The 20027-nt window shown below is 40.6% G+C and overlaps 1 protein-coding gene and 1 non-coding gene across 4 annotated transcripts in view; one reads left to right on the forward strand and one right to left on the reverse strand.

The window, feature by feature from the left end:
* Window positions 1-20027, forward strand: part of CFAP221 (cilia and flagella associated protein 221) — a 133638-nt gene that overhangs the window by 73020 nt on the left and 40591 nt on the right. For all 3 annotated transcript variants that reach the window (XM_024981066.2, XM_059878644.1, XM_024981052.2), the window contains exons 14-15: window positions 1722-1820; window positions 8278-8383. In XM_024981066.2, the coding sequence (XP_024836834.1) occupies window positions 1722-1820; window positions 8278-8383 (205 nt within the window). The remainder of the gene's footprint in view (window positions 1-1721; window positions 1821-8277; window positions 8384-20027) is intronic.
* Window positions 18059-18130, reverse strand: TRNAC-GCA (transfer RNA cysteine (anticodon GCA)). The gene has a single exon. It is a non-coding gene; the product is annotated as a tRNA-Cys (tRNA).

Genomic DNA, 20027 nt, shown 5'->3' on the forward strand with positions numbered 1-20027 from the left:
GCCCACTGCCCGGGCCAATGTGGGGCTGATCCATTTCCAATGACTCTGTCTTCACATTGTTTCTCTGTTCAAGAACCTGCAGCGCCAGAGGCTCTCGTGGCCTCTTGACACCCCAGGCACCCTTTCCTTCCCAGCCAGTTACTGGTGTTTATGCACATGTGCACATGGTGTGCGGCTCTAGTGAGGACCACACAGTCTGGCCCCCCCATTCCAAGGCACCCCATCCCCCATCACAAGGGACTGATTTCCATGTGACTTCATCCTTTCCCAGGGCCACATGTGTTTGTTCGATCTTGCCTATCTAGACTGTACATTTCTTTCTTTCTCTCTCTCTTTTTTGATGTAATATTCACAATTTTCCAAAAAGAAAACTCACCAAATGAGGAAAGCAGAAACTTTTGTAAACTGATAAATTGCTTTTTTAAAAAAAATTGCAGTAAAAGTCTTTCCAATTGGTGAAAGTTAGAAGTATTATATGTACAAGGAAGCATAAGCTCCTTTATTCAGTATTGTGTTAGAGATTCTATATAGTGTAAGCATGATAAGAAAAAGATATAATAAAAGTCATAAATATTGGAGAGAAAGATCTTTGATTTCATATGATATAACGGACTATGATTATAGAAAATCTAAAAGAATCTATTGCCAGAATAATTCGTCTTGCTGAATTTGTGAGAGAGCTTGGCAATTGTATATAAAATCATTGTACAATATGCATGTATTTTCACATACAAGAAAGAAAATGTTAACATATAATTTAATAAACATGTAATTTATAATAGCAAGCAAGTACCTAGAAGCAAATCTAACAATTACAAAGCTTTACACTAGAACAGCAACAAAGATCTAAATAAGTTGAAAGATTTTTACAGACATTTCATGGAAAAGGATAAACATTGCAAAGATGTCACCTCTTTCTAAATTGATCTATAGATTTAATGCAATCCAGTTAATATCTCAATAGACTTTCTCATGGAATTTTATAAACTCTTTAAGTACATATATATGTATATATACACAACATGAACATGAGTATTATCATGTAGATATGTGTGTGTGTATACTTGTAAGCCACCAGCTTACCTGGTGGCTCAGCGGTAAAGAATCGCCTGCAGTGCAGAAGACGCAGGAGATGTGGGTTTGATCCCCAGGTCAGGAAGATCACCTGGAGAAGTAAATGTCAACCCACTCAAGTATTCTTGCCTGGAAAATCCCATGGACAGAGGAGCCTAGTGGGCTACAGTCCATAGGGTTGCAGAGTTGGACACGACTGAGTGACTGAGCACTCACGTACACATAGGAAAGAGAAAAGGCTTGAGAATTTTTTTAACTTAAAATGACTAAACTGGGGGAAAGGACTGCCTCTGAAGGAGACAAAGTCTATGAAAAAGTCAGATCATTAAGGCAGTGTGGTGCTGGCATACAGATGAAACCAAAGAGAAAGCCAGAAACAGATCTGCATTATATATATGTGACATTGAGTCACTAGAAAAATGAGACTAGACTACCATTTCTTAAAACCCAAATCTTGTCTTGCTTTTGGTTCCTAACCCAAGAAGTAGTTCCTATAATGCTGTGTGCACCAAAGTGCTTAATAAATGCTCATTAAATGGAAGAACAAATAACTTGATTTGAGATCAAACTCTGAAACATTTTTATTAAATAATTATGCATGGAGTTAAAATTTAAATCTAAGATGGACTGATATTTTGTGTTCACAGAAAATCCAAGAATTTCATCCTAATTTTGATCCACTCATTAATAATACTTGGGTCAACAGATTCCGAGCACAGAGACGGTTTCAACAAGCGGCTCGCAAGGTAAGTCTCAGCACCACGTTGAAGTTTTCCTGTGTTTAACAATGGGAAATTGAGCAATGAGTTTTTTTATAACAACTTTATTGAGATGCAATTCACATGCCATAAAATTCACTCCTATACAGTATACAATTCTCTAGTTTTTTGTATAGTGCAGAGTGGTACAGAGACCTTCCCTAGTGGTTCAGTGATAAAGAATCTGCCTGCAATGCAGGAGCCACAAGAGATGCAGATTCGATCCCTGGATCAGGAAGATCCCTTGGAGAAGGAAATGGCAATCCATGCTGGTATTCTTGCCTGGGAAATCCAATGGACAGAAGAGCCTGGTGGGATCTAGTCCATAGGATCATAAACAGTTGAACACAGCTGAAGTGACTTAGCACACAGAGTGGTGCAGCCATCACCACTATACAATTTTCAGTTCAGTTCAGTTCAGTCACTCAGTCATGTCCGACTCTTTGCGACCCTGTGGACTGCAGCACAGCAGGCTTCACTGTCCATCACCAACTCCCGGAGTTTACTCAAACTCATGTCCATTGAGTTGGTGATGCCATCCAACCATCTCATCCTCTGCCATCCCCTTCTCCTCCTGCCTTCAATCTTTCCTAGCATCAGGGTCTTTTCTCAGTCAGTTCTTCACATCAGGTGGCCAAAGTATTGGAGTTTCAGCTTCAGCATCAGTCCTTTCAATGAATAATCAGGACTAATTTCCTTTAGGATGAACTGGTTGGATCTCCTAGCTGTCCAAGGGACTCTCAAGAGTCTTCTCCAAAACCACAGTTCAAAAGCATCAGTTCTTTGGCCTTCAGCTTTCTTTATAGTCCAACTCTCACAGCCATACATGACTACTGGAAAAACCATAGCTTTTACTAGATGGACCTTTGTTGGCAAATTAATGCCTCTGCTTTGTAATATGCTGTCTAGGTTGGTCATAACTTTTCTTCCAAGGAGCAAGTGTCTTTTAATTTCATGGCTGCAGTCACCATCGACAGTGATTTTGGAGCCCCCCAAAATAAAGTCTGTCACTGTTTCCATTGTTTCTCCATCTATTTGCCATTAAGGGATGGGCTGGATGCCATGATCTTAGTTTTCTGAATGTCAAGTTTTTTGTTTTTTTTTTTGAATGTCAAGTTTTAAGCCAACTTTTTCACTGTCTTCTTTCACTTTCAAGAGGCTCTTTAGTTCTTCTTTGCTTTCTGCCATAAAGGTGGTGTCATCTGCATATCTGAAGCTATTGATATTTCTCCTGGCAATCTTGATTCCAGCTTGTGATTCATCCTGTCCAGCATTTCTCGTGATGTACTCTGCATATAAGTTAAATAACCTGGGTGACAATATACAGCCTTGATGTATATTGATGTATCTCCTTTCCTGATTTGAAACCAGTCTGTTGTTCCATGTCCAGTTCTAACTGCTGCTTCTTAACCTGCATACAGATTTCTCAGGAGGCAGGTAAGATGGTCTGGTGTTCCCATCTCTTTAAGAATTTTCCACAGTTTGTTGTGATCCACACAGTCAAAGGCTTTGGCATAGTCAATAAAGCAGAAGTAGGTGTTTTTCTGGAACTCTCTTGCTTTTTGGATGATCCAGCAGATGTTGGCAGTTTGATCTCTGGTTCTCTGCCTTTTCTATAACCAGCTTGAACATCTGGAAGTTCACGGTTCTTATACTGTTGAAGCCTGGCTTGGAGAATTTTGAGCATTACTTTGCTAGCGTGTGAGATGAGTGCAATTGTGCGGTAGTTTGAGCATTCTTTGACATGGCCTTTCTTTGGGATTAGAATGAAAATGGACCTTTTCCAGTCCTGTAGCCACTGCTGAGTTTTCCAAATTTGCTGGAAGATTGAGTGCAGCACTTTCATAGCATTATTTTTTAGGATTTGAAATAGCTCAACTGGCATTCCATCACCTCCACTAGCTTTGTTCCTAGTGATGTTTCCTAAGGCCCACTTGACTTCACATTCCAGGATGTCTGGGTCTAGGTAAGTGATCATACCATCTTGATTATCTGGGTCATGAAGATCTTTTTTGTATAGTTCTTTCGTGTATTCTTGCCACATCTTCTTATTATCTTCTGCTTCTATTAGGTCCATACCATTTCTTTCCTTTTTTTGTGCCCATCTTTGCATGAAAAGTTTCCTTGGTATCTCTAATTTTCTTGAGATCTCTAGTCTTTTCCATCCTATTATTTTCCTCTATGTCTTTGCATTGATCACTGAGGAAGGCTTTATTATCTCTCCTTGCTATTCTTTGGAACTCTGCATTCAAATGTGTATATCTTTCCTTTTCTCCTTTGCCTTTCTCTTCTCTTCTTTTCATAGCTATTTGTAAGGCCTCCTCAGACAACCATTTTGCCTTTTTGCATTTCTTTTTCTCGGGGATGGTCTTGATCACTGCTTCCTATACAATGTCACGAACCTCTGTCCATAGTTCTTCAGGCACTCTATCAGATCTAATCCCTTGAATCTATTTGTCACTTCTACTGTTAATCGTAAGGGATTTGATTTAGGTCCAATTTTAGGACATTTTTATCACTGGCTAAAGAAACCCTGTTCCCCTCAATAGTCACTCTGGCCCTCCAGTCACTGTCCACTTTCTGTCTATGTGGATTTTCATATTCTGGACATTTCATATGTGTAAAATCATATAGTACACAACCTTTTGTAACTAGCTTCTCTCACTTAACATCTTTTCAAGGTTCATCCGTGGAACAGCAGGTTTCAGTACCTCATTCCTTTTTCAGGATGAATTGTGTTCAGTCATATGGAAATACCACACTCTTTTTTTCTAGTTATTGGTTGAAACATTGCAGCTGTACCTGTTTTTGGCTATTGTGATGGGAATAGGATGTCACAAACATTTATGTACAAGTTTGTGGACTTATCTTCAGTTCCTGCGGTGTGTCCATCTAGGAGTTGCATTAATGGGCCATATGGAAACTCTAGAACCATAGGATGCTGGTTAGTTATTCCTAGAGAGCATCATGGGGTGTTCTTGTGGGATATGGGCTCTGACATCCAGGCTGCAGCTCTGCTTTCAAGGTGTGTCCTCTCACCACCTGGCTTCTTCACCCTTACATTCGTCTCCAGCCAGCACATTTCCCGTGATCAGGAACAAATGAAGATCTGTTAGTCTCTAAGGTCAGTAAAGGGTGTGAGTGACCCCTGGTCTGGCTATCTACTCCCCTCCCCAGCTGCCCCATCCTCTGTGTGATCCTAGACCTCATCTGCTTCCTAAACATCAGCTCCTTATCTACTTCCTCCTCACTGTTCACTCAGAATGCCAGTCCATCTCACCTCCCTCTGTTCACAGCTGGCCTTCAGGCAGCTCAGCCTACCCCTCCTCCAACAAACTGTCCTGTAAGCCTCAGCACTTAGCCATCTTGGGGGGCCCTCTTGCATCTTATGCTGCCTGTCAACCTCTGGGGTGTGGCTGCCTGGGGAGCAGAATCCCCCTCCAGGAGGGAAGCAGTGGTTAAGACTTGGGCTCTGGCCTGGGGTGCTTGCCCTCCGTTGCTGGTGCTACTTCTTTTTCTGCATGCATGCCTAGTTGCTTCAGTCTTGTCTGATTCTTTTCAACTCTATGGACTGTAGCCCGCCAAGCTCCTCTGTCCATGGGATTCTCCAGGCAAGAATACTGGAGTGGGTTGCCATGCCCTCCTCCATGGGATCTTCCTGACCCAGGGATCGAACCCACCTCCCTTACATCTCCTGCATTGACAGGTGATTTCTTTACCACTAGTGCCACCTTTACTCCAGTATAGCTTTTTTAATTTTTTATTTTGCAAACTTTACTTATTTATTTATTATTAATTTTTGAAATTTATTTTTGGCTGGGCTGGGTTTTTGTTGCTTTGTGAGGGTTTTCTCTAGTTGCAGTGAGCAGGGGCTACTCTTTTTTGGAGTACACGAGCTTCTCATTGTGCTGGCTTCTTTTGTTGTCGAACACAGGCTCTAGATCTGGGATTCAGTAGTTGCAGTGTAGAGGCTCTCAGGTATTCAGGCTTCGCAATTGCAGCACAGGGGCTCAGTAGTTGTGGCTCGTGGGGTCTCTAGCACAGGCTCAGTAATTGTGGTGCACGGGCTTAGGTGCTCCATGGCATGTGGAATATTTCTGAACCAGGGATCAAACCCATCTCTCCTGCACTGACAGGTAGATTCTTATCTACTGCACCACTGGGGAGTCCAAGTACAATTGATTTACAATGTCATGTTGATTTCTGCTGTACAGGAAAGTGATTCAGTTACACATACATATGTATTCTTGCTCATATTCTTTTCCATGTGGTTTTTCACAGACTGTTGAATATAGTTCCCTATACTATACAGTAGGACCTTGTTGTGTATCCATTCTGTATACAATAGTTTGCATCTGCTAATCCCAAACTCCCAATCACCCCTCCCCGAACCCCCTCCCCCTTGGCAACTACCAGTCTGTTCTCTGTGTCTGAGTCTGTTTCTGTTTCGTAGATAAGTTCATTTGTGTCATAATTCAGATTCTACCTATAAGTGGTATCATATGATATTTGTCTTTCTGTGTCTGACTTACTTCACTTAATATGATAATCTCTAAATCCATCTGTATTGCTGCAAATGACATTATTTTACTCTTTTTTATGGCTGAGTAGTATTCCATTGTATATATGTACCAAATCTTCTTTACCCATTAATCTTTCTGAGGACTTTTATGTTATTTCTTTTCAGCTCTTGTAAATAGTGCTGCTGTGAACATAGGGATGCATGTGTCTTTTCAAATTAGAGTTTTCTCCTGATATCTGCCCAGGAGTGGGATTGCTGGATCATATGATACCTCTATTTATAGTTTTTTGAGGATTTCCATACTGTTCTCCACAGTGGCTGCACCAGTTTCCATTCCCATCTTGGTGCTACTTCTCATGAGCTTTTCAGTCTTGGTAAAGTTCCATGATCTGTGTCCTCTGTCTCCTCATCTGTCACTGAGGACACCAGTGAGAGCTGTCTCAGGGCTGTCAGAAAAGTTAAGTGAGTCAACACGTAGAAGATGTTTACACTGTGGGTATCTTCCAGGCAGCGCTTGCAGCCTGGGCTGAAACTAGTCCTGGTGGATAGAGCAGAGCTCACTGCGTCAGTGACCTGCTCCCCGACCTCCCAGGCCCTGTAACCGGTGTCCCTGCTAGGGCTTTGTCTAGGTGGCTCTGTGCCCATGGAGGACAGAGGTGGCCACAAGACACTACTTGCTAGCAGGACTCCCACTGCCAACCCAGCCACTTGCTCTGGACCAGCCCGCCTGGCTCAGCAGTGTGTGTCTGGCTTTGAGTGGCATTTCTGTCTTTTCTGCACACTTCCCAGAAGGTATTGTCACTTAGATATGCAAACCTGTCCCCAGCCTCATGGCTCTGCCATCTCCTTGGCTCAGCCATCTCCTCCGCTCAGCCACACCCCGTCATCTCTCACCTGGACCACCTCAGTCCAGGCCTCCCTAAGCCTGGACAAGATTGGACCTCTCCCCAGGGAAACCCTCTGAAAGCCCCCATTGCAACTGGAATGACATGCATAACTTCTATCACAATGACAAGGCCATCCTGGGTTTCTCTCTGTCCTTTAAGCTTGTTTCCTTTGTTTCCGAGTCAGGATCTTTGCACCTGCTACTTCCTCTGCTTAGAGCTTTCTTTCCAGGGCCACTGTCTCCTCATTGTTCAAGTCTTAGATCAAACTTAACCTTGGAGAGGCCATCCTTACATCCCTCACAAGAGGCCAGACACCCCACCCCCAGCCCCTCAGTCATGCCCTCATGTGTTCACTCTTTTTTATTTTATTTATGGTATTTATCCTGTCTATTGTCATCCTGTTATACATACAGACACACGCACAGAACATCAGCTCTGTGTAGGCAAGGCATCCATTTCTCCACACTATGTCTGCTGTTCCTTGAGCAGGACTGTCCGCAGAGTAGCTGTGTCATAATATTCCATAAATGACAAAGTCTGTCCCCAGATGGAAAGGAGCATGATCTGTGACATCAGCAGGCCCCCAACTCGATGTGCAGGGAGCACAGCTCCAGCAGCATCTGCTCTGGACGCAAAGCCTGGGAGCGTACAGCCAGCATTGCCCCAACCCACTGCCAGGCTTCTAAAGAATCCTCCACTCAGTTTGTCCTTCACTTCTGATAATAACACAACAGCAGTGTCACTACTCAGATTCACCCTGGAACTTGTCGCTCTTTCCACTCTGGAAATTTGAGAAAACTGAAGCTCGTAAACTGGGTGGGTCAAGGCCCAGTAACAGCCTGGTCTCTGTATCCAGGCGGGTCTGCACTGCCTGGACCTTGGCACCTGCAGCCTTGTTTGTCTAAGGCAGCGTGTAACGTCCTGGGAATTCCCAGGTGGGCTCAGCTCCTGGTTGTGGTTGTGGAAAGTGAGCTGAATTGAATGCCAAAGCGAGCACTGATTAATAATGTGAAATCATTATTCTTTCTAATTCCAGGTCCTGATTCATCGCCGCTTGCTTACTATGCTGAATGCCGTCCGTAACATACAGAAAGACATCATTATGAAAAGGTTCACTCAGGAAGGACAGTCCATGGCACAAGGTAGAGCAGCTGCCAACAGCTGTGTTTCATCAGCATACACCCTAAGCAGGGGGCTTCTCTGTAATGAAGTTAGCTTTCATAAATCACATATACTGGATTTTTTAAAATTATTGAAGTATAATTGACTTACAATGCTGTGTTAATTCTGCTGTACAGCAAAGTGATTCTGTTATACATAAATATACATTTTTTAGAAAATTGTTTCCCATTGTGGTTTATCACAGGATAGTGAATATAGTTCCCTGTGCTATATAATAGGACCTTGTTTATCCATTCTGCACACAATAGTTTGCTTCTGCTAACTCCAAACTCCCATTCCATCTCTCCCCACACCTGCAAGGTCCCCTGCACCTTGACAACCACAGGTCTTTTCTCTTTCTGTTTTGTAGATAAGTTCATGTGTCATATTTTAGATTCAACATATAAGTATATATATGGTATTTGTCTTCCTCTTTCTGACTTACTTAGTGATAATCTCCAAGTACATCCATGTTGCTGCAAGTGGCATTTTTATTCTTTTTTGTGGCTGAGTAATATTCCATTATATATATATATATATATATATATATGCCATATTTTTTTTATCCATTCATGTGTCAATGGACATTTAGATTGCATCCATGTCTTAACTGTTATAAATGGTGCTGCTATGAACATAGCACATTTTATTACATTTTAATTATTCTTTTTTCCTCCTATATTATTTTATCTCTGATACTGACATTTCTAATAAACTCTTTAAAAAAACCATAAAATTTACCTGTGAGTTAAATGTGGACACCTGTAAAATGACTTTATATGTTTCTTTAATTTAATCTTTCTCTTTGCTGACAAGGACAAAGAATATTCATCAGAGATACTTTCATTAAGAATTACAGTTTTAGGGGAACTTCTGATTCAAGATAGGCAGAGTAGAATGATGTGCGCTCATCTCCTTTTGCGAGAACACCAAAATCACAACTAGCTGTTGAACAACCATTGAGAGGAGAACACTGGAACCCACCAAAAAAAGATAACCTGTGTCCAAAGACAAAGAAGCTGCAGCGAGATGGTAGGAGGGGCACAATCATAATAAAATCAAATTCCATACCCACTGGGTGGGCAACCCACAGACTGGAGAAAAATAATACCAAAGAGGCTCTCACTCTCTCTTATGAAGTTTCTGAACCCCATTTCAGGCTTCCAGCCTGGGGATCCTACAAAGGGACTGAATCCCCAGGGAATCTGACCTTGAAGGCCAGTGGGATTTGATTATAGGACTTCCACAAGACTTCAGGGAACAGACTCGAGTCTTGGAGGGCACAAACAAAATTTTGCACACACCAAGACCCAGAGGACAGGAGCAGTGACCCCATAGGAGACTGAACCAAAACTACTTGTTAGTGTTGGAGAGCCTCCTGTGGAGGTGTGGGTAGGCAGGGGCTCACCACAGGGACGGGGCACTGGCAGCAGCAGTCTGGGAAGGCCCCCCGTGGCATAAACCCTCTTGGAGTTCACTACTAACCCTACCACGTAACTCAGCTGGTAAAGAATCCACCTGCAATGCAGGAGACCTGGGTTCAATCCCTGGGTTGGGAAGATCCTCTGGAGGAGGAAATGGCTACCCACTCTAGTATTCTGGCCTGAAGAATTCATCCATGGGATCACAGAGTCGGACAGACTGAGTGACTTTCACTTTCACTTTCAAAAAAAGAGCCTCTAGACCCCAAGGCTGGGTTGCCTCAGGCCAAACAACTAACAGGGAGGGATTGTTAGTTGAATTAAAGTTTTAAAGTTTTACTGAGCAAGGGCCTACCCACCAGAGCAACACTTAGCTTTTCCTGCCCTCTCCTTCCCATCAAGAAGCTTACAGAAACCTCTTAGCCTCCTTCATCAAAGGACAAACAGAAGAATCAAGAAGAACCACAATCCCATAGCAGCTAGAACAAAAATCACATTACAGAAAGTTAATCAGGATGAAAAAGCAGAGAGTTATGTCCCAGATGAAGGGACAAAATAGAACTCCAGAAAAACAACTAAATGGAGATAGCAACCTTTCAGAAAAAGAATTCAGAATAATGATAGTAAAGATGATCCAGGATTTTGGAAACAGAATGGAGAAGATGTAAGAAATGTTACCAAAGACCTACAAGAACTAAAGAACAAATAAACAGAGATGAACACTAGAAGGAATCAATGGCAGAATAACTGAGACAGAAGAACAGATAGGTGACCTGGAGGACAGAATGGTGGAAATCACTGACAGAGCAGAATATAGGGAAAAAGAATGAAAAGAAATGAAGACAGTTTAAGAGACCTCTGGGGAAACATTAAATGCACCAGCATTGGGGGAGGAGCTAAGATGGCGGAGGAGTAAGACGGGGAGAACACTTTTTCCCCCACAAATTCATCAAAAGAACATTTAAACGCTGAGTAAATTCCACAAAACAACTTCTGAATGCCGGCAGAGGACATCAGGCACCCAGAAAAGCAACCCAAGTCTTCAAAAGGAGATTTTTAATTTATGCTTTTTGGTATTTGTTATCAATTTTGTACCTATATTTTCTTTATAATTTTTGCAACTTTGTTTGTTTTTGTTTGTTTGTTTGTTTCTCTCTTTCTTTTTCTTCTTTTTTTTTAACTTTGTATTTTTGAAATTCCAAACTCTACTCTAGATGTTTAACTTTTGCTTTTTGGTATTTGTTATCAATTTTGTACCTATATTTTCTTTATAATTTTGCGACTTTGTTTTTGTTTGTTTTTCCTCTTTCTTTTCCTTCTTTTCTTTAACATTGTATTTTTGAAATTCCAAACTCTACTCTAGATTTTTTATTTTTGCTTTTATGTATTTGTTACCAATTTTGTACCTTTAAGAACCCAATCTTCAGTACCCATTTTCCACTAGGGAGCGAGATTACTGGCTTGACTGCTCTGTCTCCCTTTGGACTCTCCTTTTTCTCCACCAGGTCGCCTGTGTCTCCTCCCTAACCCCTCTCTACTCTACCCAACTCTGTGAATTTCTGTGTGTTCCAGACGGTGGAGAACACTTAGGGAACTGATTACTGGCTGGATCTGTCTCCCTCCTTTTCATTTCCCCCTTTTATCCTCCTGGCCACCTCTGTCTCCTTCCTCCTTCTTCTCTTCTCTCTATAACTCCGTGAACATCTCTGAGCGGTCCAGTTGTGGAGTGCACATAAGGAAGTGATTACTGGCTAGCCCACTCTCTCCTCTGTTGATTCCACCTCATCTCATCCGGGTCACCTCTAACTCCCTCCTCCCTCTTCTCTTCTCCATGTAACGCTGTGAACCTCTCTGGGTGACCCTCATGGTGGAGAAACTTCTCATCTTTAACATAGATGTTTTATCAATGGTGCTGTATAGAAGGAGAAGTTTTGAAACTACTGTAAAAATAAGACCGATAACTGAAAGCAGGAGGCTTAAGTCCAAGCCCTGACTCCAGGGAACTCCTGACTCCAGGGATCATTAATTGACAGGAGTTCATCAAACACCTCCATACATACACTGAAACCAAGCACCACACAAGAGCCAACAATTTCCAGGGCAAGACGTACCAAGCAAATTCTCCAGCAACACAGGAACACAGCCCTGAGCTCCAAGATACAGGCTGCCCAAAGTCACCCCAAAACCATAGACATCTCATAACTCATTACTGGACACTTCATTGCACTCCAGAGAGAAGAAATCCAGCTCCACCCACCAGAACATCAACACAAGCTTCCCTAACCAAGAAACCTTGACAAGCCACCTGTACAAACCCACACACAGCGAGGAAACGCCACAATAAAGAGAACTCCACAAACTGCCAGAATACAGAAAGGATACCCCAAACTCAGCAATTTAAACAAGATGAAGAGACAGAGGAATACCCAGCAGATAAAGGAACAGGATAAATGCCCACCAAACCAAACAAAAGAGGAAGAGATAGGGAATCTACCTGATTACCTGATAAAGAATTCCAAATAATGATAGTGAAATTGATCCAAAATCTTGAAATCAAAATGGAATCACAGATAAATAGCCTGGAGACAAGGATTGAGAAGATGCAAGAAAGGCTTAACAAGGACCTAGAATAAATAAAAAAAAGAGTCAATATATAATGAATAATGCAATAAATGAAATCAAAAACACTCTGGAGGCAGCAAATAGTAGAATAACAGAGGCAGAAGATAGGATTAGTGAATTAGAAGATAGAATGGTAGAAATAAATGAATCAGAGAGGAAAAAAGAAAAACAAATGAAAAGAAATGAGGACAATCTCAGAGACCTCCAGGACAATATTAAATGCTACAACATTCGAATCATAGGGGTCCCAGAAGAAGAAGACAAAAAGAAAGACCATGAAAAAATACTTGAGGAGATAATAGTTGAAAACTTCCCTAAAATGGGGAAGGAAATAATCACTCAAGTCCAAGAAACCCAGAGAGTCCCAAACAGGATAAACCCAAGGCAAAACACCCCAAGACACATATTAATCAAATTAACAAAGATCAGACACAAAGAACAAATATTAAAAGCAGCAAGGGAAAAACAACAAATAACACACAAGGGAATTCCCATAAGGATAACAGCTGATCTTTCAATAGAAACTCTTCAAGCCAGGAGGGAATGGCAAGACATACTTAAAGTGATGAAAGAAAATAACCTACATCCCAGATTATTTTGTACCCAGCAAGGATCTCATTCAAATATGAAGGAGAAATCAAAAGCTTTACAGACAAGCAAAAGCTGAGAGAATTCTGCACCACCAAACCAGCTCTCCAACAAATACTAAAGGATATTCTCTAGACAGGAAACACAAAAAACGGTGTATAAATTCGAACCCAAAACAATAAAGTAAATGGCAACGGGATCATACTTATCAGTAATTACCTTAAACGTAAATGGGTTGAATGCCCCAACCAAAGGACAAAGACTGGCTGAATGGATACAAAAATAAGACCCCTACATATGCTGTCTACAAGATACCCACCTCAAAACAGGGAACACATACAGACTGAAAGTGAAGGGCTGGAAAAAGATTTTCTATGCAAATAGGGACCAAAAGAAAGCAGGAGTAGCAATACTCATATCAGATAAAATAGACTTTAAAACAAAGGCTGTGAAAAGAGACAAAGATGGTCACTACATAATGATCAAAGGATCAATCCAAGAAGAAGATATAACAATTATAAATATATATGCACCCAACACAGGAGCATTGCAATATATAAGACAAATGCCAACAAGTATGAAAGGAGAAATTAACAATAACACAATAATAGTGGGAGAATTTAATACCCCACTCACACCTATGGATAGATCAACTAAACAGAAAATTAACAAGGAAACACAAACGTTAAACAATACAATAGACCAGTTAGACCTAATTGATATCTATAGGACATTTCATCCCAAAACAATGAATTTCACCTTTTTCTCAAGCGCACATGGAACCTTCTCCAGGATAGATCACATCCTGGGCCATAAATCTAGCCTTGGTAAATTCAAAAAAATTGAAATCATTCCAAGCATCTTTTCTGACCACAATGCAGTAAGATTAGATCTCAATTACAGGAGAAAAACTATTAAAAATTCCAACATATGGAGGCTGAACAACACGCTGCTGAATAACCAACAAATCACAGAAGAAATCAAAAAAGAAATCAAAATTTGCATAGAAATGAATGAAAATGAAAACACAACAACCCAAAACCTGTGGGACACGGTAAAAGCAGTCCTAAGGGGAAAGTTCATAGCAATACAGGCATACCTCAAGAAACAAGAAAAAAGTCAAATAAATAACCTAACTCTACACCTAAAGCAACTAGAAAAGGAAGAAATGAAGAACCCCAGGGTTAGTAGAAGGAAAGAAATCATAAAAATTAGGGCAGAAATAAATGCAAAAGAAACAAAAGAGACCATAGCAAAAATCAACAAAGCCAAAAGCTGGTTCTTTGAAAGGACAAATAAAATTGACAAACCATTAGCCAGACTCATCAAGAAACAAAGGGAGAAAAATCAAATCAATAAAATTAGAAATGAAAATGGAGAGATCACAACAAACAACACAGAAATACAAAGGATCATAAGAGACTACTATCAACAATTATATGCCAATAAAATGGACAACATGGAAGAAATAGACAAATTCTTAGAAAAGTACAACTTTCCAAAACTCGACCAGGAAGAAATAGAAAATCTTAACAGACCCATCACAAGCACGGAAATTGAAACTGTAATCAAAAATCTTCCAGCAAACAAAAGCCCAGGTCCAGACGGCTTCACAGCTGAATTCTACCAAAGATTTAGAGAAGAGCTAACATCTATCCTACTCAAACTCTTCCAGAAAATTGCAGAGGAAGGTAAACTTCCAAACTCATTCTATGAGGCCACCATCACCCTAATACCAAAACCTGACAAAGATCCCACAAAAAAAGAAAACTACAGGCCAATATCACTGATGAACATAGATGCAAAAATCCTTAACAAAATTTTAGCAATCAGAATCCAACAACACATTAAAAAGATCATACACCATGACCAAGTGGGCTTTATCCCAGGGATGCAAGGATTCTTCAATATCCGCAAATCAATCAACGTAATACACATTAACAAATTGAAAAATAAAAACCATATGATTATCTCAATAGATGCAGAGAAAGCCTTTGACAAAATTCAACACCCATTTATGATATAAGCTCTCCAGAAAGCAGGAATAGAAGGAACATACTCAACATAATAAAAGGTATATATGACAAACCCACAGCAAACATTATCCTCAATGGTGAAAAATTGAAAGCATTTCCTCTAAAGTCAGGAACAAGACAAGGGTGCCCACTTTCACCATTACTATTCAACATAGTTTTGGAAGTTTTGGCCACAGCAATCAGAGCAGAAAAAGAAATAAAAGGAATCCAAATTGGAAAAGAAGAAGTAAAACTCTCACTGTTTGCAGATGACATGATCCTCTACATAGAAAACCCTAAAGACTCCACCAGAAAATTATTAGAACTAATCAATGATTATAGTTAAGTTGCAGGATATAAAATCAACACACAGAAATCCCTTACATTCCTATACACTAATAATGAGAAAACAGAAAGAGAAATTAAGGAAACAATTCCATTCACCATTGCAACGGAAAGAATAAAATACTTAGGAATAAATCTACCTAAAGAAACTAAAGACCTATATATAGAAAACTATAAAACACTGGTGAGAGAAATCAAAGAAGACACTAATAGATGGAGAAATATACCATGTTCATGGATTGGAAGAATCAATATAGTGAAAATGAGTATACTACCCAAAGCAATTTATAGATTCAATGCAATCCCTATCAAGCTACCAACGGTATTCTTCACAGAGCTAGAACAAATAATTTCACAATTTGTATGGAAATACAAAAAACCTCGAATAGCCAAAGCGATCTTGAGAAAGAAGAATGGAACTGGAGGAATCAACCTACCTGACTTCAGGCTCTATTACAAAGCCACAGTCATCAAGACAGTATGGTACTGGCACAAAGACAGAAATATAGATCAATGGAACAAAATAGAAAGCCCAGAGATAAATCCATGCACCTATGGACACCTTATCTTTGACAAAGGAGGCAAGAATATACAATGGATTAAAGACAATCTCTTTAACAAGTGGTGCTGGGAAAACGGGTCAACCACTTGTAAAAGAATGAAACTAGAGCACTTTCTAACACCATACACAAAAATAAACTCAAAATGGATTAAAGATCTAAATGTAAGACCAGAAACTATAAAACTCCTAGAGGAGAACATAGGCAAAACACTCTCCGACATACATCACAGCAGGATCCTCTATGACCCACCTCCCAGAATATTGGAAATAAAAGCAAAAATAAACAAATTGGAGCTATTTAAACTTAAAAGCTTCTGCACATCAAAGGAAACTATAAGCAAGGTGAAAAGACAGCCTTCAGAATGGGAGAAAATAATAGCAAATGAAGCAGCTGACAAACAACTAATCTCAAAAATATATAAGCAACTTCTACAGCTCAATTCCAGAAAAATAAATGACCCAATCAAAAAATGGGCCAAACAACTAAATAGACATTTCCCCAAAGAAGACATACAGATGGCTAACAAACACATGAAAAGATGCTCAACATCACTCATTATCAGAGAAATGCAAATCAAAACCACTATGAGGTACCATTTCACGCTAGTCAGAATGGCTGCGATCCAAAAGTCTACAAGCAATAAATGCTGGAGAGGGTGTGGAGAAAAGGGAACCCTCTTACACTGTTGGTGGGAATGCAAACTAGTACAGCCACTATGGAGAACAGTGTGGAGATTCCTTAAAAAACTGGAAATAGAACTGCCTTATGATCCAGCAATCCCACTGCTGGGCATACATACTGAGGAAACCAGAATTGAAAGCGACACATGTACCCCAATGTTCATCACAGCACTGTTTATAATAGCCAGGACATGGAAGCAACCTAGATGTCCATCAACAGATGAATGGATAAGAAAGCGGTGGTACATATACACAATGGAGTATTACTCAGCCATTAAAAAGAATGCATTTGAATCAGTTCTAATGAGGTGGATGAAACTGGAGCCTATTATACAGAGTGAAGTGAGCCAGAAAGAAAAACACCAATACAGTATACTAACGCATATATATGGAATTTAAAAAGATGGTAACAATAACCCTGTGTACAAGACAGCAAAAGAGACACTGATGTATAGAACAGTCTTTTGGACTCTGTGGGAGAGGGAGAGGGTGGGATGATTTGGGAGAATGGCATTGAAATACATATATCATATATGGAACGAGTTGCCAGTCCAGGTTCGATGCACGATACTGGATGCTTGGGGCTGGTGCACTGGGATGACCCACAGGGATGGTATGGGGAGGGAGGAGGATTCAGGATGGGGAACACATGTATACCTGTGGTGGATTCATTTCAATATTTGGCAAAACCAATATAATGTTGTAAAGTTTAAAAATAAAATAAAATTTTTAAAAAAATGCACCAGCATTCACATTACAGGGGAGAAGAGAGAAAGAAAGGACCCAAGAAAATATTTGAAGATAATAGATGAAAAGTTCCCTAACATAGGAAATAGTCAACCAAGTCCAGGAAGCAGAGTTCCAAGCAGAATGAACACAAGGAGGAAAAAGATACATAGTAATTAAAGTGACAAAAATTAAAGACAAAAGAATAAAAGCAACAAGGGAAAAAGGACAAATAACATACATATAAGGGAACCTCCATCAGGTTATCAGCTGATTTCTCAACAGAGTCTCTATGAGCCAGAAGGAAATGGCATGATATACTTAAAGTGATAAAAGGGAAGAATCTACAACCAAGAATACTCTACCCAGCAAGATTTTCCTTCAGACTTGATGGAGAAGTCAAAAACTTTCCAGACAAGCAAAAGTTAAGAGAATTCAGCACTACCAAACCAGCTTTACAACAAAAGCTAAAGGAACTTCTCTAGGCATGAAACACAAGAGAAGGAAAAGACCTGCAGAAAATAAACCCAAAACAATTAAGAAAATGGTAATAGGATCATTGAAGTGAAGTGAAGTCGCTCAGTCATGTCTGACTCTTTGCAATCCCATGGACTGTAGCCTACAAGGCTCCTCTGTCCATGGAATTTTCCAGGCAAGAGTACTGGAGTGGGTTGCCATTTCCTTCTCCAGGGAATCTTCCCAAGCCAGGGATTGAACCTGGGTTGCCTGCATTGCAGGCAGATGCTTTACCATCTGAGCCACCAGGGAATTGAGAAATATCAGTAACCTCAGATATGCAGATGACACCACCCTTATGGCAGAAAGCGAAGACGAATTAAAGGGCCTCTTGATGAAGGTAAAAAAACTGGCTTAAAACTCAACATTCAAAAAACGAAGATCATGGCATCCAGTCCCATCACTTCATGGCAAATAGATGGGGAAACAACTAGAAACAGTGGTGGATTTTATTTTCTTGGGCTCCAAAATCACTGCAAATGGTGACTGCAGCCATGAAATTAAAAGACGCTTTCTCCTTGGAAGAAAAGCAATGACAAACCTAGACAGCATATTAAAAAGCAGAGACATTGCTTTGCCTATTGCCAGGAGAAATATCAATAACGTCAGATATGCAGATGACACCACCCTTATGGCAGAAAGTGAAGAGGAACTAAAAAGCCTTTTGGTGAAAGTGAAAGAGGAGAGTGAAAAAGTGGGCTTAAAGCTCAACATTCAGAAAACGAAGATCATGGCATCTGGTCCCATCACTTCATGGCAAATAGATGGGGAAACAGTGGAAACAGTGTCAGACTTTTATTTTGGGGGGCTCCAAAATCACTGCAGATCGTGACTGCAGCCATGAAATGAAAAGATGCTTACTCTTTGGAAGGAAAGTTATGACCAACCTAGATAGCATATTCAAAAGCAGAGACATTACTTTGCCAACAAAGGTCTGTCTAGTCAAGGCTATGGTTTTTCCTGTGGTCATGTATGGATGTGAGAGTTAGACTGTGAAGAAGGCTGAACGCCAAAGAATTGATGCTTTTGAACTGTGGTGTTAGAGAAGACTCTTGAGAGTCCCTTGGACTGCAAGGAGATCCAACCAGTCCATTCTGAAGGAGATCAGTCTTGGGTGTTCTTTGGAAGGAATGATGCTAAAGCTGAAACTCCAATATTTTGGCCACCTCATGCAAAGAGTTGACTCATTGGAAAAGACTCTGATGCTGGGAGGGATTGGGGGCAGGAGGAGAAGGGGATGACAGAGGATGAGATGGCTGGATGGCATCACCGACTTGATAGATGTGAGTTTGAGTGACCTCCAGGAGTTGGTGATGGACAGGGAGGCCTGGCATGCTGCAATTCATGGAGTCACAAAGAGTGGGACACGACTGAGCGACTGAACTGAACTGAACTGAACAGTGGTTCATATGGTCAAAGCTATGGTTTTTTCCATAAAGAGTTGGACCATAAAGAAGACTGAGCACTGAAGAACTCATGCCTTCAAACTGTGGTGCTGGAGAAGACTCTGCAGAGTCCCTTGGACAACAAGGAGACCAGTCAATCCTGAGGAAAATCAACCCTGAATATTCATTAGAAGGACTGATGCTGAAGCTGAAGCTGTAGTACTTTGACCACATGATGTGAAGAGCTAACTCATTGGAAAAGACCCTGATGCTGGGAAAGATGGAAAGCAGGAGGATACAGGAATGACAGAGGATGAGATGCTGGATGGCATCTCCAAGTTGGGCATGTCCAAACTCAGTGGACATGAGTTTGAGCAAACTCTGGGAGATGGTGAAGGACAGGGAGCCTGGCATGCTACAGTCCATGGGGTTGCAAGAAGCTGAATACAACTGAGAGACTGAACAACAACAACAATAGGATCATATGTATCCATAATTACCTTCAATGTAAATAGATTAAATTCACCAACCAAAAGACATAGACTGGCTGGGCATATTAAAACATGTGCATGTATGCACTTCTGTTTACCACATCACCCTGGTTGACCCCCCCATACTTTATGTAATGATTTTATATTGTTAGGTTAATCATGTTCCCGTTATGGCTTGTAATTATTTATCTTTTATTTTTGGTTTGGCTATTGATTGTGAAAACTGATAAACATCTATTACCATTATGATTATGTAACTATTACTCACTTAAT

The sequence above is a fragment of the Bos taurus genome, chromosome 2 (genome assembly GCF_002263795.3).
Source record: "Bos taurus isolate L1 Dominette 01449 registration number 42190680 breed Hereford chromosome 2, ARS-UCD2.0, whole genome shotgun sequence".
In the NCBI taxonomy this organism is placed as follows: Eukaryota; Metazoa; Chordata; class Mammalia; order Artiodactyla; family Bovidae; genus Bos; species Bos taurus.